Source organism: Muntiacus reevesi, chromosome 3 (genome assembly GCF_963930625.1).
Source record: "Muntiacus reevesi chromosome 3, mMunRee1.1, whole genome shotgun sequence".
Taxonomy (NCBI): Eukaryota; Metazoa; Chordata; class Mammalia; order Artiodactyla; family Cervidae; genus Muntiacus; species Muntiacus reevesi.
The window spans coordinates 243543822-243565138 of NC_089251.1; the positions used below are offsets into that span (position 1 = coordinate 243543822).

A 21317-nucleotide genomic window follows, 5' to 3' on the forward strand; every position below is an offset into this window, starting at 1 on the left:
AATACTGGAGTGGTAGCCGTTCCCTTCTCCAGGGGATCTTCCCAACCCAGCAATGGAATCCAGGTCTCCCGCATTGCAGGTGGATTCTTTACCATCTGAGCCACCAGGAAAGCCCATACTAACACATAAAACCAAAAATATTTTAAAAATAAATAAAATAATTTCTACTATAATCATGCTTGAAAAACTTGATTTTTTCTATAGGACAAATGACCCAATTTCTTCAGCAAAAATGGCAAGACAAAAGAGCAGAAAGGCGAATTGTTATAGATTTTTAAAGACTTCGAATTCATTAAAAGACAAACATAAGGAATTTCACAACAGCACGATATGTAATAGCAAAAAAAAAAAAAAAAGCAAAACAGCAACAATCTCAATGTCCATCAAGAGTACAATGAATAACTGCACATATTCCTAGAATTCCATATAGCAATAAAAAAGAATAGTGCAATATCACAGAAGAATCTTTAAAATACATTGAGTGAAAAAACTAGGTGTAAGAGTTCTTACTATAGGATTTCATTTTTATAGAAAGGAAACTAACTTCTGGTGTTAGAAGTCAAGATAGTGGTTACTTTTGGTACAGAGAAGTGGGGAGTGCCTGGAAGACAGCATGAAAGAAACTTTGGGGAAACTAGTGATATTCTGTGCTTTGATCTTGGTGCTGTTACACAGAAGTTATGAGTATTTTCAGTATGTGAAAATATATCAAGATGTATACTTATGACTGGTTTAACTATAAAAATTGGTATATTTTTATGATATTCTTTAATGAGGATTTACCAGAAAAAACAAAAGCAGAGAAAAACTTGAGACATGGCAACTAAATGCAATGTGTATACTATGTTTGGATAGTTATTTAAACAAACTGCCTTTAAAAAGACCTTTATAGAGCAGGCAAAGAAATCTGAACTCAGACAGTTATTAGGTGATAATAAGGAATAATTAACCACTTTTCTTAGGTATAATAATAGCATGGTGATTAAACATACTTTTAAAAGAGTGCTTTTTGTCTCTCAGAAATACATACTAAGGTATTTACTGGTAGAATTATGCCATAATTTTAACTATACTGAAGGGTAGGGAGGGAACTGGAGATGATCCAGACAAAACAAGACTGCTATACGTTGGTAATTATTGACACTGGATGATGGGTACTTAGGAGTTCATTATACTGATCTCTCTACCTCACCAAAGGACAAAGACTGGTCTCCTTACCCTCAACAAAAAGACAGTTACAGGTAGAGAGAACCCAAACTTAGACATGAGAAGACAGATAGGTTTAGATAATGAGATTAACTATAATCACCATTCAGTAAATGGATGTGGAACTTCTAAGCCCAGAGATTCATTGGGTCAGTTCAGTTCAGTTCAGCTGCTCAGCTGTGTCCGACTATTTGTGATCCTGTGGACTGCAGCACGGCAGGCCTCCCTGTCCACCACCAACTCCGAGTTTACTCAAATTCATGTCCTTTGAGTCAGTGATGCCATCCAACCATCTCATCCTCTATCACCCCCTTCTCCTCCCGTCTTCAATCTTTCCCAGCATCAGGGTCTTTTCAAATGAGTCAGTTCTTCGAATCAGGTTGGAGGATTGGAGGCCAAAGGATTGGAGTTTCAGCTTCAGCATCAGTCCTTCCAATAAATATTCAGGACTGACTTTCTTTAAGATGGACTGGTTGGATCTCCTTGCAATCCAAGGGACTCTCAAGAGTCTTCAACACCACAGTTCAAAAGCATCAATTCTTCAGCACTCAGCTTTCTTTATAGTCCAACACTCACATCCATACATGACCACTGGAAAAACAATAGCCTTGACTAGACGGACCTTTGTTGGCAAAGTGATGTCTCTGCTTTTTAATATGCTATCTAGGTTGGTCATAACTTTCCTTCCAAGGAGTAAGCGTCTTTTAATTTCATGACTACAGTCACCGTCTGCAGTCATTTTGGAGCCCAAAAAAATAAGTCTCACTGTTTCCATTGTTTCCCCATCTATTTGCCATGAAGTGATGGGACCAGATGCCATGATCTTAGTTTTCTGAATGTTGAGCTTTAAGCCAACTTTTTCACTCTCCTCTTTCACTTTCATCAAGTGGCTCTTTGGTTCTTCTTCACTTTCTGCCATAAGGGTGGTGTCATCTGCATATCTGAGGTTATTGATATTTCTCCCGGCAATCTTGATTCCAGCTTGTGCTTCACCCAACCCAGCATTTCTCATGATGTACTCTGCATATAAGTTAAATAAGCAGGGTGACAATATACAGCCTTGACATACTCCTTTCCTGATTTGGTATCAGTCTGTTGTTCCATGTCCAGTTCTAACTGTTGCTTCCTGACCTCCATACAGGTTTCTCAACAGGCATGTCAGGTGGTCTGGTATTCCCATCTGTTTAAGAATTATCCACAGTTTGCTGTGATCCACACAGTCAAAGTCTTTGGCATAGTCAATAAAGCAGAAATAGATGTTTTTCTGGAACTCTCTTGCTTTTTCGATGATCCAGCGGATGTTGGCAATTTGATCTCTAGTTCCTCTGCCTTTTCTAAAACCAGCTTAAACATCTGAAAGTTCTCAGTTCACGTACTGTTGAAGCCTGGCTTGAAGAATTTTGAGCATTACTTTACTAGCGTGTGAAATGAGTGAAAGTGAGAGGTAGTTTGAGCATTCTTTGGCATTGCCTCTCTTTGGGATTGGAATGAAAACTGACCTTTTCCGGTCCTGTGACCACTGCTGAGTTTTCCAAATTTGCTGGCATATTGACTGCAGCACTTTCACAGCATCATCTTTTAGGATCTGAAATAGCTCAACTGGAATTCCATCTCCTCCACTAGCTTTGTTTGTAGTGATGCTTCCTAAGGCCCACTTGACTTCACATTCCAAGATGTCTGGCTCTAGGTGAGTGATCATACCATCATGATTATCTAGGTCATGAAGATCTTTTTTGTATAGTTCTTCTGTGTATTCTTGCCACCTCTTCTTAATATCTTCTGCTTCTGTTAGTTCCATACCACTTCTTTCTTTCATTGTGCCCATCTTTGCATGAAATGTTCCCTTGGTATCTCTAATTTTCTTGAAGAGATCTCTAGTCTTTCCCATTCTATTGCTTTCCTCTATTTCTTTGCACTGATCACTGAGGAAGGCTTTCTTATCTCTCCTGCTATTCTTTGGAACTCTGTATTAAATGGGAATATCTTTCCCTTTCTCCTTTGCTTTTCTCTTCTCTTCTCTTCACAGCTATTTGTAAGGCCTCCTCAGAAAGCCATTTTGCTTTGGGTACCTTGCAATCTGTTGCGTACGTTGTTTAATTTAACTCAGCTAACACCACAAAAGCCTACAGAGCTCACCCTGCAGTCATGTATGACTACAATTGTAAGAATTTATCATTGTTTATGCTTTAAAAAGCAATATGCTAAAAAAGAATAATGAGGATGACTGGTCCTCTCATCTACAAATAGTTACTGTTTCTTATCTTAGGCAATCCTTTCTCTCTGCCCTAGGTTACTATTTGGTTTGGAGGGAGTGTTGTTCTGTGGTTTCTAAAAGTTCCTTTCTCTTTCCCAACTTGATTTTCCTTTCGCTCACTAATATTTGTTTTATCCCACTAGTAATGGACCATGGCTACCCAGAACCCTTAAGTTTAAAAATTCTTAAGTTTTCAGAAATCACCAAAATGCCCTCTGGTACAGCTAAGAGCCCTCAGTTGTTTTATAAATGACGAGCTTTTCATGTATTCTTTTATTATTTTTTATATATTCTTACCAAATATAAATAGTATAGTACAGAAATATAATAGGCTTCTCTGTACTCCAAATTTTCTAAATTTTCTGGCAAATTAAAAAGCAAAGATATTACTTTGCTAAATAAGATCCATCTAGTCAAAGCTATGGTTTTTCTAGTAATCATGTATGGATATAAAAGCTGGACTATAAAGAAAGCTGAGCACCAAAGAGCTGATGCTTTTCAACCATGGTGTTGGAGAAGACTCTTGAGAGTCCCTTGGGCTGCAAGGAGATCCAACCAGTCCATCTTAAGGAAGTCAGTCCTGAATATTCATTGGAAGGACTGATGCTGAAGCTGAAACTTCAGTACTCTGGCCACCTGATGCGAAGAACTGACTCATTGGAAAACAGCCTGATGCTGGGAAAGATGGAAGACAGGAAGAAAAGGGGACAACAGAGAATGAGACAGTTGGGTGGCATCACTGACTTGATGGGCATGAGTTTGAGCAAGCTTCAGGAGTTGATGATGGACAGGGAAGCCTGCCGTGCTGCAGTCCATGGGGTTGCAAAGAGTTGGATATGACTCAGCTACTGAACTGAACTGAACTCCTAATACTCTGAATAAATTTCATATTTTTCTAGATATTTTTTATTTTTTCTCTCCTTTTTTTTCTATTTTAATTTTTTTTACAAACTCTGTGTCGAGGGCAGACTCGCAGAAGGGAGCTGCTCTGCTATGAAGGAAATCCCGACCCATAAGTAAATTGTCTATGAATGCTTTAGCACCAGGTTCCCCACAAACAGTTGAGCAGGCAGCCACTTTTCTGGCTGTTCCCTGTTTTAGATGATCATTGATTATGGGAGTATGCTAAAGATATAGCCATGTGTAGAGTAGGAAAGATATCTGAATTGATACTATTCACAGCAGTGGACCTGAAATATTCTAAGACACCTATGAGCTCTATTCATTGTATCTTCATAAAAATGAAGTGATAGGCAAGTACCTATAGATGTTGTTAAACAGTAAAATCTTTCCTTTCTCATAAACTTGTTCTTCTTTCTCTTTTTATGAACATCTAGGGATTTTACTGAGAGCCTATCACTCAGAATTTTTTCCTTCTGAAGCAAAACTCTTTCAGAAAAGAAAGTTTAAAAAGCATAGTCCAAGAATAGCAGTGACTTTAGCTTAATTATATTTTGATTAATTATATATGTTTAAAAGCACTTACATTCTGCAGTCTTCAGGAATATTTGAAATATTTTTCTTTCTCTTAAGGAAAAAAACACATTCCCCATTCTTTTCCTACAAGATTTCACTGTGCTAGAAAAACACACCTTAACACAAACAAAAAACCCTAAAACTAAACTGAATTTAAATACATTTTTTTCTTTAAAAAATTTTTTTAGCCACATCACGCATCATGTAGGATCTTAGTTCCCCAAAATGGATCAAATCCGTGCTCCCTGCAATGGAGCACGTCTTAAATTTCTTTCACTTAAAAGTGCAGTCTCAACCACAGGATCACCAGGGAAATTCCTAAATACATTTCAATAAAACTTGATAGTTAGGCAGCAGCTCCCTATTCTTCCCCTATAAGATTTCACTGTGCTAATCCTGAAAAGAATAACCCTGATCTTAGCTGAAGAACCCAGAGTACTTGCCTTTCCAGTCTTCTCCATGCTTCTGTAACGAGTGCTTCAACTAATGAGTCATGGGCCTCAATACCAAACCTCAATAAAATCAAGAAAAAATAATTTTCCACATAAAAACATTTTAAAATTATTAAAAGCACATATGCAATAAGAATTATAATGCAAAAGTAAACCTCAAGTTACTACATTCTTATTTCCGATCTGATCCCATTTCATTATTCTGATTTCTCAGTACTACCTAATAAACACCTATACTTTATCCCATGCCCTTCTCATCCTTTTATCTGTAACATTTCAATGCCGTCCACTGAACAATGAAAATGTTCAATGATATATTTTATCTTAAAAGTACATCTAAATAAAAATAAATGAAAAAAAAAAAGTAATCTAACATGTACTACTTTGCTCTGATTATAAAAAGATGTTTAAAAGGGAAAGCTTGTAAAATAAAGAAAAACTTCAATTGGGTAATAAAAATAATTTATAACTCTGCTACTCATAAATACTCACCATCATTAATTTGGAGCATTTCTTTTCAGTTCTTTTTCTACACACTTAATGAAATATATATATTTCTTTCACATGTTTGTATCTTGCCTCTTCTAGTAAGTTAACACTATATTGTGGACATTTGCCCATTATCTTTACATATACTTCAAAACATAAATTTTTAATGGTGGTATACTATTAATTATGTGAATAAAATATCATTTAAACATTTACCTACTTACTAGGATCTTAGTTTTTCAATATTATTAATAATGCTGGAATGAATAACCATGTACAGGAATCTTAACATGTATCTTAGATTACTTTCTTAGGATAAATCTTAGAAACAAAATTATTTTGTTTATAGGTATATCACTATAAACAGTATTATCACTGATATAAAACATATATCATTCTTTTTTAGTCTAACCCTACCCCCCAAAATAAGAAAAGCCTTAAGCCCCTTTCTGTATACACTGAGCCCTAATAAAAACAACTGTATCTCTGCTCTGTGTACTGCTGATATCTATAGTTATTTAGGCAGTATTTAACTTCAATAATTTCCACCAATGAGACTAATAAACAGATTAATTTTAACTTTTTTGCTCTTTTTTCTTTGTACAGCTGCTGAATTCCTCTCCAAAAAATGTAAAATTTCTTTTTAAATTTTTTCCAGCTTTACTTATGTATGATTAACAAATATTGTATATATTTAGGTTGTAAGCATAATATTTTTTTTTAAAGAAAACATGATTTTAAACGTTCATATCTTATTCATTTCTAAATGTCAGAGTTCTCGGTCAGACTTGAAAACACTTCAAAAACAAGTCTTTGGCAACCTCCAAATTATTCTTGGTGACCTTAATATCCCTCTGGCCATAGTCTTGGGATAGAGGGCATATAAAAAGTCACCTTCAGTATTAAATTTTGATACACATATACACAGTGGAATGATTACTGTAATCAAAGAATATCCATCATGTATCTTTAAAATATTAGATGATCAGGAAAACTATTTTAAGGGAAAAAAACACATTGCTTTTCATTTCAAAGAGATTTTTATAAAGTTAAAATATAAAAATAAACTATAATCATTTTTATAAAACCTAAAAGCACTTTACTTACTGTTGTATGATGTATAACACATTCACCAAGGTACTGTCGCTCATGAACCCCATTTTAGTTGTAGCTAAATTACGAAGAGTAAGAAATTGGGGGTGGTTTCTGATACAGTCCACATTTTTTACAGAGCTGGTCTTCTGCTTTTGAAACTGCCAAAGCATACTAAGTGCACATCCCACTTGTTTTTCTGAAAGTAGGGATTTGTTTTTTTCAATAAGACCGAATACTTGCTCTTCATCTGTACAATTATTCATCTGACTAATAACTGGTTCAAAACTAAAGGGTCGAAAGTGAAACACTCTCCAGGAGAATGGACGAATAGCTCTTAGGCAAAGCATATTGTAAACAACGAATCTTGGGGAAAAAAAACTATCTTCTCATTTACATCACAAATTTTCTTAGGTAAAGAAAACCATTTGCAACTAGTAGTCAGGTGCAATATGCTGGTATAAAAATAACTGTTTTTCCTTCATGTATTTTTCTTCCATTATGATGACTCCAAATCCCATTTCAATATGCAGCTTCTGTAAAGAAATTGGTTTAACATGGTCATACTTATGTTATTAATACCAAATTAATTCCAAAATTCTCATTACAGGAACAATTTTTTTTCCTGAAATAACTACAGACTTTGTTCTTAGCCTGAACCAGAGAGCAGGATTTGATCCAAAGCGAAATGTCCAGGAAAAGGAGTTTCTTTCTGCATTTCATCTAAAAACATGTTAAGTCTGGACTTCCCTGGTGGTCCAGTGCCTTTATAGTTTTTACAAACAGTAGCCATGAATTCATAGCCACAATTTTTCAAATGTTTTTTTTTCAGAAGGATAGTGTCTGGTATATTTAATTCCAAGATAATTTCTTGCTTCTTTCTCCTTGTACTCGAAAAGCACCCAAACAATTTAATCACTATATTGGCCTTAAGTAGGTTTTAAGCAATAAACGAGATGATTAGAGCCCAATCAGGAAATATGGAGAAATCAAGTAATGTATCAGGGTGTGGTGAAGCAACATGAAAACCAAAGATTATTGTGAAAAAGAATAATTTGTTTTTAAAGTATGTCTAAATTTCTAGTTGAGAAGCAATGGTTAGAAAAGCTGGGACTAAAACCATATCATCTAACACTTCTACAACAGTTTACAACGGACTTTGAAGTATTAGCCCAATAAATTCTCTCAACCCGCCAGAGAGATGCTATCGTTTGAATTTTACAGATTAAAGCTACTTTCATAAAGATTAAAAATCTACTCTAGTACTAATGAAGCTGGGACAACCACATAGTCCTTTCACTCTTTCAACCTGAACAGCCTCATTACATGAACAAACCAATTTTAAAAGTATGCCTCAGAATCCTCTCTATCGCTATGCCAAGCTGTCTGCACGGAAGGATAAACGATGAGACAATATTGGCTACTCTGTGGCAATCTGCCCTGAATCCTGACCCAGCCTGACTTGCGACACACACATACACAAAAATCCCCGCACAAAGCAAAGGTATCTTCAAGAATCTCCTGCCTGTCTACAGCTGAAAGACGAAGCAGCTCACGGCTTAGAATACCAGCGTCAAGTCTAACCGACCCAGCTAACCGACCTTGGGAAACTCACTCTACCAAAGGAGGGATCTCGGGACTATAGAGGCAGGTACCCGCCGCGAACAGGTATAGTGCAGGGTATATAGCGCAGCAGCACCCTTTGAAAACGGCAGGCATCCTCGGCGCTTGGCACACAGTGGCGCTGAACGAATGTGGTCTCCGGGTCCCGCAGGGAGAGAGCTCAGCCCTGCCCTAGTCCTCTGCGCTCCGGGAAATACAACACCTGGAAGGAAGCCTCCAAACTCTGTACCCCGGAACCGAAACGTGCTGGGTACAAGAAGAAAACCTATCGCCGTCACCCGATCCTGATTTGCGGGCACATTCTTTCCTCAACGCCAGAGAACTTTTCTGGAGGATCGCGGGGAAGGCTCAGAACTCACTGCTATTCCTGGTCCCCTAGCATGGCACGCAACAGGGCTTGGTTAATGTCACTCACGCCTCCCTTCTATCCCAGACGTTTCTTCTGGTGGTGTCCTTTCCAAAACCCGGAAAAAAAGGCCGAGGGAGCCCAGCGTGTACGGCCAATAGCATGCACTACATGCCCCAGGGGACCTCGCGTCGAGGGTCGTGGAATAGACGTGGCAAACGCATTTTAGGGGAATTCTGGGTATTGTAGTTCCTCTTTGAGAGAGACTTGGGTAGCACGTCGTAAACCATTGTAATTATAGGTCCTTGTTGTTTAGTCACTAAGTGGTGTGGGACTCTTTTGTGACTGCATGGACTATAGTCCACCAGGCTCCTATGTCCATGAGATGGATTTCCCAGGCAAAAATACTGGACTGGGATGCCATTTCTTCAGGGGCTCTTTCTGACCGAGAGATGAAACCTGCGTGTCCTGCATTGGCAGGTGGATTCTTTACCACTGAGCCACCAGGGAAGTCTTTAGGGTACTTGTTTCTCAACCATAAGAGGTTTTCTGCCAGTCCATGAAACACTGATATTTTTATAACATACAATATAAATGAATATTTAGAAAAGTGAAATATGAAAACTTAAATGTGGAAAAGACGTGCAGATTTTTATTTCTTATTATATTCAACATGTATGGAATAGCTATGGAATGACTTTGAAAGCGTCAAAACTTCTCTCCATTTCTGCACTGTGTCATGGCAGACAGGTACCAGTTCTAGACCACAAATGTTTTTAACAGCTTTATTGAGAAATTATTTACACACCATACAATTCACCCATTCACAGTGTAAAATTCAGTGACTTTTTGTAATTCAGAGTTGTGGAACATCACCACAGTCAATGTTTGGCCTTGTATTATCTTGAAGAAGTTTAACAGGGATTTTGCTCTAGATTGGCTACTATGAGGAATTTACCGGGCATCTTAATAAATTTTATCTAGAAGGCACAAAGAATGAAGCTAAGTTAAAGTTGGGATTGGTAAAGAAGCAGCTGTCACTCCTACTAGCCACAACAGATAGATGTTTGGTCATTTTTTGTGGTTTGGACACTACTGTGTTTTGTCTAAGTTCATGTATGATTACGGTATGGTCTTGTCTTGGTCTTGATACATCAGTCAGAAAGTGGCCTTGTTTCATGTTGGTATTCTGTGCAATTGTTATGTTCAGCAGAAATACCAAGGCTAAGCTATGAGTGCCAGACCAGCTCCCAGCAACAACAGGCCTAAATGATAGTGACAGTATTCTTTATGGCCCAATTCTCACATCCATACGTGACTACTGGAAAAACCATAGCTTTGATTATATGAACCTTTGTTGACAAAGTGATGTCTCTGCTTTTTAATACACTGTCTAGGTTTGTCATAGCTTTTCTTCCAAGGAGCAAGCATCTTTTAATTTTGTGGCTGCAGTCACCGTCTGCAGTGATTTTCATCTGCAATGATTTTGGAGCCCAAGAAAATAAAATCTGTCACTGTTTCCACTTCTCTACTTGTCATGAAGTGATGGTATGGGATGCCAGGATCTTAGTTTTTGTAATGTTTTCCTGATGGCTGAAACTCAAGGCAACACATTCTAACCTAATCATGCAATGTCGAGGCCCTGGAGTAGGTTGGAATTACATGTAAGGAACGTAATGTCCTGACTGACTATGCGGAGGGGAGTTGCCCTTTGATCTGGCCCACTCACCAGACCTGTTATTTAAGACAGAAATAAGTCCTTTGTTCCTTAAGCCACCATATTGTTGGAGGTAATACTTCCTTTTACTTGCAAGAGCTTCCTTCTTGGAACAATAAACCATGTCAAATTTATTTGGGAAAGTTTTGGATTTCAAAGGCCATTGAACTTTCAACATGTTTAGGACCCAGCAAAGCACACCAGTTTTTCATTCGTTTAAGTAAGGACATCTGGATAAAGAAAGCAACTACCACAGTCTAAGAAAAGATGTGGCTTTTGGGATTTTAGTTCCCTGATCAGGAATTGAACCCAGGGTCCCAGTAGTGACAGCGCTAGAGTCCTAACCACTGGGTCAGCAGGGAATTTCCCCTAAAAACAACTCTTCTTAAGAAAAGAATAGTGAAAACTTTGTCATAGTTCACCACCAGCCACCAGTCTTTGAATTGACATTTGTAAAGATGCTTCAAGACTTCTTTCAGGAATCCTCTAAAATGTGACCATTTATAAAGTATACTATATCTAAGTAATTATTAATACTTTACTATTAAATAATTCTTTAGTCACTTCATATAAAAGTCTATCTCTCTAAGAAAAAAGTATATCCTGGAACAAATTAGTAATACTACCTTTGCACACCTCAAAATATTAACTACGGTATAATCTGTACTATATCCTCAAAGATTGTCTCTAACTGAATGTATGAGAAAGAGGGAAACTACACCAATGTCATAGCAATGTTACACATTACCTCTACAAGTAGAAATCTAAGAAATGAATTTGTATATCACAGCTAAATAAAAGTATATTCTAAGGAATCTGAATTAACAAAAGTCAAACCAATGCTTTAAAAAATCTATCTCAATATACTGCCCACTATAAATTAGAATTTTAAAGAATTGCCCTCCTCACTGCAAAGTGTGAACTCACATAACCTCTAAATTGTTTGAAGATGAGTATGACGCTACTTTCCTGCAATGAAAGCAATGGCTTAAAGTGGCCAAGATTGTCCTCTCAGTTTTACAGCTAATAAAACCAGTGAAGACCCTTAAGTGTACCTACCACATGCTCAGCTGTTGTTGATAATTACTAATTTACCAAAGAAAAAGGAGTGAAAATTTTTAATGATTGTAACTTTCTTTTCATACAATAATAAAATCTAAGTCCTCTGTTTCTTTTTGTTTGTTTTTACAGAAAAACAGATTTATTGTAAGGAATTGGCTTACAATTGTGGGGGTTGGAAAGTCTGAAATCTGTAGGGTGGGTGAGAAGGCTATAAGTGCACATAAGAGTTGATATTGCAGTCATGAGTTTGAAATCAACACAGCAGGCCAAGCATGTTGGAAACCCACGCAAAGTTTCTACAATGTCATCTTGAGGCATAATGCTTTTCTTCCTTAGGAAATCTCAGCCTCTGCTCTCAAGGCCTTAAGCTGATTGGATGAGTCCCACCCTGCTTTACTTTAAGTCTTGGAATTGTAAATGTTTATCACATCTAAAATATACCTTGGGAACCACATCTAGACTATTCTTTGACCAAATAACTGGGCACCATATCCTAGCCAAGTTGACACATAACACTAACCACCACAAGGGAGCTGTTTTCTTTAAAACACATGGCTATCTTCACAATGACTGCCCTCAACTCCCCTGAATATCAGGGGGAATTATTATAATTCTAACAATCTAGGAACTCTTAACCTCTTGAAACAATTAAATAGCAACATATGTCCTAAATAGTATTCTCCCCAGAAAGCACTGGATTTGGAGTCAAAGCCTTACTTTGGTATTTGGGAACAATGTATTTGGGAAGGCACTTATCTTCCTTGAGCCTCAATTTCTTTATCTGTGAAACAAGGATAATAACATATCATGGGGTTGCTATGAGAAAAATTTTAAAAGACAACAAAGGGCGTCAATGTCCTCTATAATTTCCTCCTTTCCTCAAATAGCACTTTGTTCATTTTTTTTTTTTTTAATGTGTGTCACAGCATTAACTAGAACCTGTCCTGGGAAGCTCTTTGAAAGTAGGGTCTCCTTCCCAATACCCTGGCAGAGGCTCAATCAATGTTTATTAAGTGAAGCCTTCATTTGACGAACGACTGGGCATTCTAACGGTTACAAACGCTGTCAATCGACTTACACAAAAACCATTAAGCTACCTATGGGCCAGGCATTTAACTCGCTCCAAAAATCCTAGAACTCCAGGGAGGGTGAGGTAACGCAAGCAAGGGATCACCAAAAGACGCGGGCCACCGAGAAGTGACGTATTTCCGGCGCGACGTTTCCCCTCCACGCCGGGACTGGGTTGTGGGGGGAGGGAGGCGGTTAGTGGTCTTTAGCGCCTTTTCTGGCGGCGGTAGATTTGAAGCGCTTTAAAGGACCGGACCCCGGGAAGAGGAGACTGGACTGGTGCAAGTAGGTGACGCAGGGCCTGTGTTGTTTCGGTACTGTCCTTTGCAGCAGTGTCGGGGTGCGAGAGCGGGAAGGGCCCTAGAAGAGGGGCGGAGCCGGCGCGATAGGCCCAGACCGATTTAACCGTCTTGCTCTCAAGATATTGGGGCTGCCCGACCCCAGAGGGGTCCCCGAGGATCGTGGCGCTAGCTTTGCAGCAGGTGCTGCTGGAGAGGGCTTCCAGCTGTGCCTTCCGGACCTGGAAGATGGCCCTCCCCCTGCCAGCCCCCGCCCTCCCTTCTCGGGCGCACACCTCCCTCCCTGACGCATTTTGCCGCACAAGCTGTAATATGGCGGCAGCGACGGTGGCCTGAACTCTAGGGAACCGGGGTGATTTTGATGCTTCAAAATCGTAAGACCGAGCACGAATGCGGGGTAGGTGGGAGGATAGGTGGGGCAACGGGACGCGTTACCTGCCATCCTGTCAGATTAGGGGTGGAGAGTGGCAGGCGGGGAGCCTGGATCTCAGGTTAAGATTAGAACGAAGAGAGGCTTTCCCCCTGCTCCGACCTTTTTCTCTCGTAGCGACTATCTTGCGTAGTGTAGTGGCACAGGCCACTTAGTTCTCCCCAAACTCCAATCCAGGCTCTTCCCTTCTATCCCAGAACTGACTCCCAAGTTCTCCCACGTTTCCGAAGAACTGTGAGCAGCGCAGGCCTTTTAGGAGGAATTACTCTTGGAAGAAGGTGATGGCTTCGGAATTCCAAATGCTTTGGGGGAAGTGTGCGAATTTGGCTCGTCTTTAGTCTTTTAAGGTGCTGAATCGAGGTCTGCAGGAATGGGAAACTCTTAGTCGTTTTGAAAATGTTATAAAAGCACCATTTTGTGCATTGATTTTCATTTCTAATCACAATGATACTTTATGCAGGACCAAGTGTTTGCAGTAGTGGTCAGAAATGCGTCCAAGGAACAATTAAATGTGGAAATTAGGGGGTATGCTTAAATTTCAGTAGTCAAAACCAGATAGAAAAAGTGAGTCTGTGGATTACCGTTTGGCAAAGAATGGCCGGCTTGTACCGATGATGGAGAGGGGGTGTGTAAAATCAGTTTTGAAGTCGCGGTAAAAAATCCAGAAAAAGAATGGCTGTTTCTCTAATTCATGTTTTTTATTTATGTGAAAATTTACCCGTTTTATCCCCCCTCCTTTTTTTTTTTTTTTTTAGTTTAATCATTTAAGATGGGATCTTCTCTATAAGAAATTACATACATCTGTTTTAAACAGAGCTCCCTTTACCTTAACGTTTTCTTTATGGTTCAAGAGTATTGGTGTCCTGAGATCCTAATGGCGTCTTGTCTTGTAGTAGGATTCTGTGCCTTTTTAAAAATTTTGTTTACTTTTTAAGGTTTTTGCTTTTGCGAACTTTTGTCAGGGTTGCCTTCCCCTGTTGTCAGGAGTGTATAAGTAAGCAAACTTACAAGGTTAGAAATTTTGAGTTCTTTTCTGATCCAGCCATCTTTCTGAACCTCACTATTTTTTTCATCTATAAAATTATATTCTAATTTCAGGCTATTATCAAGCCGTGGGCTTCAAAAGTAAATATTCAACTTTGTTAAAATTCTGTGTAAAATTAGCTTTGAGTAAGAGCTCAGTGGTTCCCCTATGAGGGAAAAGCATACGTTACATTTATTGTGACTTATTAAAGGCCTTTCATTTTTGGTGCTTGATACTGTGGTCTTGCAGTATCTGTGTTCTTTAGGTAAAGACTTTATTCTTTTGATATTTTGCATATTTTAAGTTCGATTTCCTGTCAGGCAGCATCCATTCTCCCATACATCGGGAAATTGGTAATAGTTCATAGTAGGATGAACTAGTTCTACTAGCTGTCAGGGCACCATCTACAATTCTTCAAGTGTTGCTCTTTTAAGAAATATATGTTGATGTTTTCCCTCATTGTTTTATTTATAGGATATTTCAACAGGATTAGAATGTATTATTTATTCTCTGTATCCTCATGTACTAAGGTGTCTTACTTGTTATATGTAGTTCGAATCCACAGATAATTAATTCAAGTTATTTGAAGAGTTTATTGCAAATCTCCCTGCTACACAGTTTTTTTTCTTCTTTTTTGTCTTTAATATTAGTACCAGTTTTTAGTTTTCATTTAAGTGTCAGTGGTTTTGACCTGGTTTAATGAATATATGGTCTCCATAAGAACTCCGTATATTTTTATTTCTTTAAGGCAAATCTTGCATCTTGAAATATACTACAGGCAGTGTTATAAATTCTCTGTATGCTGTAACTGAGACTTTGTACTTTTAGTACCAGACAGGAAATGTTTTACACTTCGTTTTTAGTTTGAGTAGTGGCTTAAAATGATTACTAACTTTTTCTTGGAATTTAGTTATGTCATACTTATGGGTATCAATTTTTGATATTAAAATGGTTTTTTTAAAATCATGAATGATTCCTTAACGTACTGATTTTTAAATTGCATGAAACCTGATTGTATATGTTAATAAGCTACTGTTAATTGTGCATAAACTTTAGCTTAAAGTTTATTCATAATTAAATCTTTGCATCGTGGTCACTTGGTAAAAAGTAAAATTATGTAACCATTATCTGAAATATTTAGGAATAAGCTACTTTCTTTATTTTAATTGGAGGATAATTACAATATTGTGATGGATTTTGTTTTATGTCAATATGAATCAGGCACAGGTTATAAGCTACTTTCCACAGTGAAGATATAATCTTAACCAGAAAACTCTTACTTTTTTTTCCTCCACTTGTGACTTTGAGCCAGTCACTTCAACTCTCTAGTCTTCTTGTTCCCAAGTCTATACAATTAGAAGATTGGACCAGATTACCTATTTCCTTCAAACTTCAAAAGTCTGTAATTTTTTATTTAGGAGTTACTGGATTAAATAACACATTACTAGGATGGTTTGTTTCTATCTCTTGAGACAGTGGGATAAGTTTATTGTTATAAGAGCTTAGATAATTGCAGGTCCAATATTAAGAATATTAGCAGAGATTTCCCAGTTGGTATATGCTTTTTAGTTTGGCACTAGCATAGTTGTACTAGATTTTTATGTCTCTCAGATTGTACATGCAGTAAGTTATTTAACACCAAACTTGGCATCATACCAGCTTTTCTCTTTTTAAGTTTTCTGAAGGATTTAGGAATTTAGTAAGTGCTTGAAAGTGAAGTGAGTTAGTTGCTCAGTTGTGCCTGAGTGTTCATGACCCAGGGAGTGCAGCCCACCAGTCTCCTCTGTCCTTTGAATTCTCCAGGCAAGAATACTGGAGTGGATAGCCATTCTCTTCTCCAGGGGATCTTCCTGACTCAGGGTAAACCCAGGTCTCCTGCATTGCAGGCAGTTTGTTTACCATCTGAGCCATCAGGGAAGCCCTACTAACTGCCTATACACTGTTAATCATGTTTTTATCAGTGCAGAGGTTTGTGACTGTCAGAGACGCTAAGGGAAAAGGAACTATATGGAAGATCATAGTTGCCTTTTCTGACACCCCATAATGTCAATTTGTTTGTGCTTAGTTCACTAACAACCTGGCATTTGTAAATATATTTAGATATCTTTTAACCAATCCATTTTTATTTCTCATTTGATTTCTATGAACTACATTAAGGTAGACAGTAATGTAAAATGTGATGTTAGATTGCTATCTTTGAAAGTCTTCAATATCTGCTATGCTTTTAATTAGTTTAATTTAATATGATTGTACTTAGAGGTGCAAGTCTTCTATGAATATTGCTACCTGTTTTATTAAACTTAAACAGATGAGAACTTCCCATCTTTATTTCTTGGTCTTGAACTGAAAATGCTCTCTCTTATAGTGGATTCTGTTTAAAGAAAAGAAAAGGGATACTTTGTTAAGAGAATGCAGTCTCAGTAGGCATATCTAAAGAATAAGCTCCTTTCAGTTGTGGAATAGGCTGAGAGGATTTACTCACTACAGATACATATTAGCAATACTGCATGTGGGAAGCAGTGCATGTGGGAGAAAAGGCCCTGAGTAACGTCTTCTGCTCAAGCCTTCACTAGCATTCTGTTGGGCAGTGTAGTGCTGGACCAGGCGTTGTGCTTGGTGTTGAAGATAGAAAGGTTCTGAGTTCAAGGAGTTTGCTATTATTTGGTTGTTAAGTTTTGTCTGATTGTTTTGCGACCCTATGGAATGTAACCCTCCAGTGCCTCTGTCGTTGGGATTCTCCAGGCAAGAATACTGGAGGGGGTTGCCATTTCCTTCTCCAGACAAATTTATGATAATGAAAATAAAATTCAACAATCTTTTTAACTTCAGAGGGTCAGGGTGAAATTCCTAGAGTGTACTTTGGCTGTGTTCAATCTTTAAGGACAGTTAGGAATTAACCAAGGGAATCAGAAAGGGCAAAGACCTAGTCATTGCAATAGTTAAGAGTATTTACTATCTCCTTTTTCAAGACTTAGTACTCTGCAGACTCCCTCATACTGTGTGAAACTTCCAAGTAATTCTTGGAATTAAGAATGTAATTCCATGTAATGAAGAATGTAATAAAGTCACTGTGTTATTTATTGCCTAATTACAAATTTCACTTTCACTTTGGGGCTTCCCTGGCAGCTCAGCTAGTAAAGAATCTTCCTGCAATTCGGGAGACCTGGGTTCAATCCCTGGGTTGGGAAGATCCCCTAGAGGAAGGCGTGGCAACCCACTCCAGTATTCTTGCCTGAAGAATCCCCATGGACAGAGGAGCCTGGTGGGCTGCAGTCCATGGGGTCGCAAAGAGTCGGACACCACTCAGCAACAAAGCACAATTACAAATACATGTTTTTTTTTACTATATGCTTTAATAATCAGTTGCCTATGTCCTTCTGTCCCCCACCTCCAACCTTCATGTTACTTTAGGTGAATAGGGAAATTATTTCATGTCTGAAGCTACAGGATTAAACTTTTTACTTATGAATTTGTTTCATCTCTGATATATTTATGAAATATATTTGTTGCAAAAGTTTCAGGTGGAGCAGTGGTAAAGAATCCGCCTGCCAATGCAGGACATATAGGAGACACAGATTCAATCCCTGGGTCATGAAGATCCCTTAGGGTAGAAAATGGTAACCCACTCCAGTACTCTTGCCTGCGAAATTCCATCGACAGAGGAGCCTGGCAGGCTGCAGTCCATGGGGTCACAAAGAGTTGGACGCAACTGAGCGCAAGAGCACATGGCATATCATACATCCTACCATTTAATATTTTGAAACTTTTTTGCATTATATATTGTTGACATATTAAAGTGATTATGATACTGTTGATAAAATAAAAATATTTGTAATTCTATCTGCTTAGAAGAAACTCAAATAATATACATTAAAATTTTAAAAGTTATGGCTTAATTTTATGCATTTTGTGTACTCAGCTTTTTTCATGAGCTTGTTAGCTTTACTGATTATCTTCCAAAGTATTTTCTTTATAAATAAAGTACATGGAAGTATTAAATACTCAGATTTCTGAGGGAGTCAGGCAGGTGAGGTGAATGCAAGAGCTCCAGTAAATGATAAATGGTAACAGCTAACATGCTGTAGTGGAAACTAGGTCAGACTGGAACATGTGTACCTCATCTGATGGGGTATACCATGCTGGTTGCTGTACAGGAATGGGGCATGTTGCTCAATATGATGATTTTTTTTAAAAGAAAAATTTATAGCTGCATTTTACAGGAATAGCTGCAACTCATTTAGATTAAACAGTTATGCAGTGAACAGTTCATCTGCAGATTATTGCTCTGAAAGCTTTCTTTGTGAACTATTCTTAGGAAATTCATGACTTATTTTATTGAAAATTGCATAGACTTGAAAATTGTGTAGACTTGATTTTTGTCCTGAATTGTGTTTTTGGTATCTGTCAGTATTGTTTTCTCTTTGTGTACATGCTGAGTTGCTTCAGCTATGTTTGACTCTGTGCAACCCTATGGACTGTAGCCCACCAGGCTCCGCTGTCCAGGGGGTTCTCCAGGCAAGAATACTGGAAGTGGATGGCCATGCCCTCCTCCATGGTTCCTCCCAGCCGAGGGATCGAACCCGCGTCTCTTACATACCCTGCATTGGCAGGCAAGTTCTTTACCACTGGCGCCACCTCTTCTTAAAAAGAAAAAAAAAGTTGACTAGGTGTTTGTATTGCATTTTTTAGATATTGTAATAACAGGAAATAATAGTTAAAGAGGGAATACTAGAGGGAATACTACATCCTATTTCTGATTAGATAAAATTTGATACCAGTAATGTTAGAGACATAGCTTTGAGCCATCTTTCATTGTTCTTCATTACCTATTAATGTTAGATCTTTTACATAGTTAAAATATTTATATAGTGCTTTTAATAATAATTTGCTATCTTTCATGTTTCTTAAATTTAAAGCATATTTGATTTGTTATTTCAAGATATCGTTTAAATCTATTTCTAAGAAAAGTATCCCTGTGTGGTGTTACCTAAATGCATATTACAACCACACAGAGACATGTACATTATAATTTAGATTGTATGTACATTTTTTTGTTCTGTTATGAATTTTTTTATTTATAATAGCAGTTATGTTTGTTAAAGAAGTAGAAAGAAGTACAGCGAGGCAAAAACATCCTTCAGTGTTTTTTTTTTGTAATTGGAACATAGTTGGCTTACAGTGTTGTATTGGTTTCTGTTATTCACGTACAGTGTATCAGCTACATGTATACATACATATATCCCCCACTCTCCAGTCTTAAAATCAAGTACTGTAGTGATTGTTTCCTTTCAGTCTTTTTTTCTTTTTTTGTAAATCTTTGAATTTGAAGGAGTAGTTTATGTCATTATAATAATATTGCATTATTGTTTTATATCTTGAGTATTTTTAACAAATTATGAGCATTTTCCAAATTATTGATCACTGTAAGCATTGCTGCAACAACTGTGATATTTTGTCCAACTAGAGATCATAATCTAATCATTTTTCATAATACTGAAAACCTTACTTCGGATAGTGTAAAAGTAGCACTAACGTGGCCAACTTTATATATGAAGGCTTTTTAAGATAGTTCCTTATAGTAGATTTCTAGCAATTGGGTTTTTAAGGTGTAAACCAGTTTGAGGTATAAACAGTTTTTACATACATTTCCAGAAGATTTGCTTACTGTATTGGGAATTATTCTTTTAAAAGATCTTTGCTATTTCAATAAGCAGAAAATTATCTCATTTTGTTAGTATTTCTTTAAAGATATTTCCCTGATTATAAAATTATACCCGTTGAAGAAAATTTGGAAAACAAATACATAAAAATTACCCTTAAATTCATGACCCAGGTATTATCAGTGTTAATATTTTGTTGTAAATCCTTTTGATTTAGATGTAATTGACATATAACTTTAAATTTGTTTCAGATGTACATGATCACTGTGTATATATATGATTATGTGTATATAATTCACTGTGTATGTGATTGATGTTGGTGATGCTTTAGTCTCTTAGTCATGTCCAACTCTTGTGACGCCATGGACTGTAGCCTGCTAGGCTCCTCTGTCCATGGGATTCTCCAGGCAAGAATACTGGAGTGGGTAGCCATTCCCTTCTTCAGGGGATCTTCCTGACCCAGGGATCAAACCCTGGTCTCTTGCATTGCAGGCAGATCTTTACCTACTGAGCTATGAGGGAAGCCCATGTGTACGTGACTATGTGTATATATTGCAAAATGATCACTATAGTAAGTCTAGTTAATGTTTACCTCACATATAAATTGTTTTTTCCCTGTGACGCGATCGTCTGTTTAGCAGCTTTCAAGTATAGAGCACACGCTGTGCACTGTATTCTTGGGGCTTCCCAGACGGCACTAGTCGTGCAGTGCAGGAGATGTAAGAGACACGGGTTTGATCCCAGGGCTGGGAAGATCCCCTGGAGGAGGGAATGGCAACCCACGCCAGTATTCTTGCCTAGAGAACCCTTTGGACAGAGGAGCCTGGTGGGCTACCGGACATAGGGTCGCAAAGAGTCAGACCAGCTGAAGAGACTCAGCATGCACACATGCACACTATTTTCTTGGGACTTTATAAGTTCAGATTTGGGTTGTTTTGTTTTGTTTTGTTTTATGATTCCATGTATGAGATTGTAGTGTTTTTCTCTGCCTGACTCTTTTCACTTAACAATGCCCCTGAGGCCCGTCCATGTTGTCACAAGTGGAAGGTTTCTTCCTTTTTTATGACTAAATAATATTCCTCAGTGTGTCTGTGTGACACATTTTCTTTATCCACTTAT

General features: G+C 37.8%; 2 protein-coding genes across 12 annotated transcripts in view; one reads left to right on the forward strand and one right to left on the reverse strand.

Annotated features, from left to right (window-relative positions):
* Positions 1-9095, reverse strand: part of FASTKD1 (FAST kinase domains 1) — a 32786-nt gene extending 23691 nt beyond the window's left edge. The window contains exons 1-3 of one of the 6 annotated variants that reach the window (XM_065931705.1): positions 9008-9095; positions 6985-7505; positions 5380-5448 (exon numbers count right to left, since the gene is read on the reverse strand). In XM_065931705.1, coding sequence (XP_065787777.1) covers positions 5380-5448; positions 6985-7319 — 404 coding nt within the window. In that variant the 5' untranslated portion in view covers positions 7320-7505; positions 9008-9095. The other 5 variants (XM_065931703.1, XM_065931707.1, XM_065931706.1 and 2 more) reach the window with 5 other exon arrangements.
* A 3836-nt stretch (positions 9096-12931) lies between these two features.
* Positions 12932-21317, forward strand: part of PPIG (peptidylprolyl isomerase G) — a 40358-nt gene continuing 31972 nt past the window's right edge. For 2 of the 6 annotated variants that reach the window (XM_065931715.1, XM_065931709.1), the window contains exon 1: positions 12932-13070. The gene's annotated coding sequence lies outside the window, so the exon portion shown is untranslated. Of the gene's footprint in view, positions 13071-13373; positions 13482-21317 lie in introns of those variants that run through there. The other 4 variants (XM_065931713.1, XM_065931710.1, XM_065931711.1 and 1 more) reach the window with 4 other exon arrangements.